The 3,062-nt window shown below is 41.2% G+C and overlaps 3 protein-coding genes across 3 annotated transcripts; 1 reads left to right on the top strand and 2 right to left on the bottom strand.

Moving 5' to 3' along the window:
• Nucleotides 1–5: 5 nt before the first annotated feature.
• Nucleotides 6–302, bottom strand: LOC129579574 (histone H3, embryonic-like; the record flags this gene model as incomplete). The annotated part of the gene is made up of 1 exon (XM_055469724.1): nt 6–302. A coding segment is annotated over exon 1 (243 nt), but the record flags the coding sequence as incomplete, so codon positions are not given.
• A 356-nt stretch (nt 303–658) lies between these two features.
• On the top strand, nt 659–1,059 carry LOC129579572 (histone H4). The gene has a single exon (XM_055469721.1). The coding sequence runs from the start codon at nt 698–700 to the stop codon at nt 1,007–1,009; it is 312 nt and encodes a 103-aa protein (XP_055325696.1). The 5' UTR covers nt 659–697; the 3' UTR covers nt 1,010–1,059.
• A 606-nt stretch (nt 1,060–1,665) lies between these two features.
• Nucleotides 1,666–2,462, bottom strand: LOC129579573 (histone H1-like). The gene has a single exon (XM_055469722.1). It carries the CDS (start codon nt 2,409–2,411, stop codon nt 1,734–1,736), a length of 678 nt encoding a protein of 225 aa, XP_055325697.1. The 5' UTR covers nt 2,412–2,462; the 3' UTR covers nt 1,666–1,733.
• Nucleotides 2,463–3,062: the final 600 nt, after the last annotated feature.

Genomic DNA, 3,062 nt, shown 5'->3' with positions numbered 1-3,062 from the left:
AAGTCGGTCTTGAAATCTTGGGCGATTTCACGAACCAACCGTTGGAATGGCAGTTTGCGGATCAACAGCTCGGTCGATTTCTGGTAACGACGGATCTCACGGAGAGCGACTGTTCCTGGACGGTAACGATGTGGCTTCTTCACACCTCCGGTGGCTGGAGCGCTCTTACGAGCGGCTTTGGTGGCAAGCTGTTTACGTGGTGCCTTTCCACCAGTCGATTTACGAGCGGTTTGCTTGGTACGAGCCATTTTACTTCTTCTTCTTCTTCTTCTTTTTACTTTACGATGCTAGCACAACGAGAGTCAAACGCAGAATGAACAAATGCGCAGAGAATGTGCACTCTATTTATACTGTTTGACGCAGGGGAAGCGACGCTACGATCGCGTCGTACGTGTGTTGTCGTCAATATTCTCATTTGCTCTTTGAATGAGGATTTTTTCTGTTTCTTTTTTTACTTTTAATTAATTTTCGATAGAAATTGTTCGAAATAATAAAAATGTAAAACAAAATCGCTGAAATTATCATCGAAAAGTAATTTTTCATTGCACGAAGGAGAAGTATTCTGGCGCGCATCGTACGATTAATGTGGTAGTGGGGACGACACGAGAAGTGTATAAATACGGTGACGCTTCAGTAGCAGGAATCAGTTCGAGTTTGTCTCTCGTCGCGGAAAGAACTTTGAAAAATCCAAATCAAAATGACCGGTCGTGGTAAAGGAGGAAAGGGATTGGGAAAAGGTGGCGCCAAACGTCATCGCAAAGTATTGCGTGATAACATCCAAGGTATCACCAAGCCAGCCATCCGTCGTTTGGCTCGTCGAGGCGGTGTCAAGCGTATCTCAGGCTTGATCTACGAAGAGACTCGTGGTGTATTGAAAGTGTTCTTGGAAAACGTCATTCGTGATGCCGTCACATACACCGAACATGCCAAGCGCAAGACAGTCACCGCCATGGACGTCGTGTACGCTTTGAAACGCCAAGGCCGTACTTTGTACGGTTTCGGTGGTTAAACGCATTCCCGATCTCAACAAAAATTACAACAAAATCGGCTCTTTTCAGAGCCACCAAATCATTTTTATGAAGAAATTTAAAAAGTCCAAACAATCCATTCTATTAAGTTGAGCATTTGATTCATATTCCAATAGAAAGAGAGGATCAAACCGTTTTATGCGTGAAATTTGTATCAACGTAGGCATCGCATTCAAATTAAATGATGTTATTTCATTTTTCTTGTTAACATTTTTCGTGTTCAACCAAATTGCAACATATAATCAATCTTATTACGTTCGCCATATGGATTTGGAATTCAGAAGACTATTTTTGAAAATAAAATGATTGAATATTCAGCGGAGAAAATGAAACTTGCAATGTTTTCATAGGATAACAAACTAAAACCATGCATAAAATCAAGTGATTCGGAATGAGTGCTTTGCGATTACAAATAAAACTGACAGAATACGAAAAAAATGTTGTTTCCATACTATGAAGCGCATATTGGGTAAGACAAGAAAAAATGCGCAGTAACATAACATGACGTTAAACAATTTTTTGTGTGTCTCAATGATGATTCAGTTTTGAAAACGAAATGATTAACTTTTGGTCTTGATTGATGTATCGTGAATGATGATTTTTTTGTGAATTCTTTATAAGATATTTATTTGGTAGCTCTGAAAAGAGCTGTTTTTGTCTCGAATATCGAGGGATTTTTTATGACAGTCACTGACTGTGAATCGTTTATGCTTTTGGTGCCTTGGCAGCCTTTGGTTTTTTGGCTGCAGCTGGTTTCTTTGCAGTTTTTGGCTTTGGTGTCTTTGGCTTCTTTGGTGCAGCAGACTTCGATGGTTTGGTTGCCTTTTGCTTTGATGGAGCCTTCACCTTTGGCTTAGCCGATTTCACTTTTGGTGTACCGACTTTCTTCGCTGCTTTGGCTTTGTCCGAAACGGCTTTCTTTGCGGCTGGCTTCTTCTTGGCACCTTCCTTCTTGGCAGCTGGTTTCTTTGCTACCTTTGGCTTCTTCGGTTTGTCGGCCTTTGCTTTCTTCACCGGCTTCTTCTTTTCGACCTTTGGCTTGAGAGCGGCAGCCGACAATTTGAATGAGCCGGATGCGCCTTTGCCTTTGGTTTGAACCAATGTTCCCTTTTCGACTGCACCCTTCAAGTACTTCTTGATGAATGGAGCCAATTTCTCGGCATCGACCTTGTTGTTGGCAGCGATGTACTTCTTGATTGCTTGCAACGATGAGCCACCGCGTTCCTTCAATGCTTTGATTGCGTCGTTAACCAAAGTGGCTGTCGGTGGGTGGGTTGGTTTCGACGCTGGCTTCTTGGCTTTTGGTGCCTTTGCTTTCTTGGCAGCTGGTGAAGCGGCGGCTGGAGCTGCTGCTGCTGCTGGTGCTGGTGCTGAGTCGGCCATTTTGTTTTCGCTTGGTTTGAGTAGTCGCTTTGTAGAACGTTTTGTATACGAATGTATGAGATGTACGCACCGCGTCACTTGGTACGTCAACTCGGACCGTTCCTTCCGGAGCGCATCGATCAAAATTCGCTGGTGTGCCAATTGGCGGTAGTGTAAATGTGATGAGCTCCGAATCTTTTTGCGCATGAATTTCTTCAAAAATTCATCGTGAAAAACGCGTTTCGCATTCTCACCACATTAAGAAGGAATAAATTTACGAAAAAAATGTAAAACAGGATGCATTGAGCATTCAGAAGATTCACAATGACGATTTAAAGGCGAAATTCCGAATCATTTGTTGCCGAATAATTTTTTAATTTGAAAATATTTCATTTGTTTTTCATCAAATTTCGGAATCGTCAGTTTGTGACATTGCTCACATCATTCATTTTCAAGGACAAACAGAGAAATTTTCAAAAAAAATTTCATTTCTTCCCCATATTGGGTCAGACATGATGGTCGAAATGTATGAATAGACTCTCGTACAACGCATTCAGTGCTAACGATGCACACAATTCCAAAACCACCAAGAATAAAAAAAATTACCAAAAATGTTTACATTTTTTGTTTGATATTTTCAAGAAGACGTAGATTTCAATAAAAAAAAATCAA

Source organism: Sitodiplosis mosellana, unplaced genomic scaffold, assembly GCF_009176505.1.
Source record: "Sitodiplosis mosellana isolate CC-2019 unplaced genomic scaffold, AAFC_SMos_1.0 Smas_scaffold_6254, whole genome shotgun sequence".
NCBI classification, from domain to species: domain Eukaryota; kingdom Metazoa; phylum Arthropoda; class Insecta; order Diptera; family Cecidomyiidae; genus Sitodiplosis; species Sitodiplosis mosellana.
The sequence above is the reverse complement of the archived record's forward strand: the minus strand, read 5'-3'. Positions and strand labels throughout refer to the sequence as shown.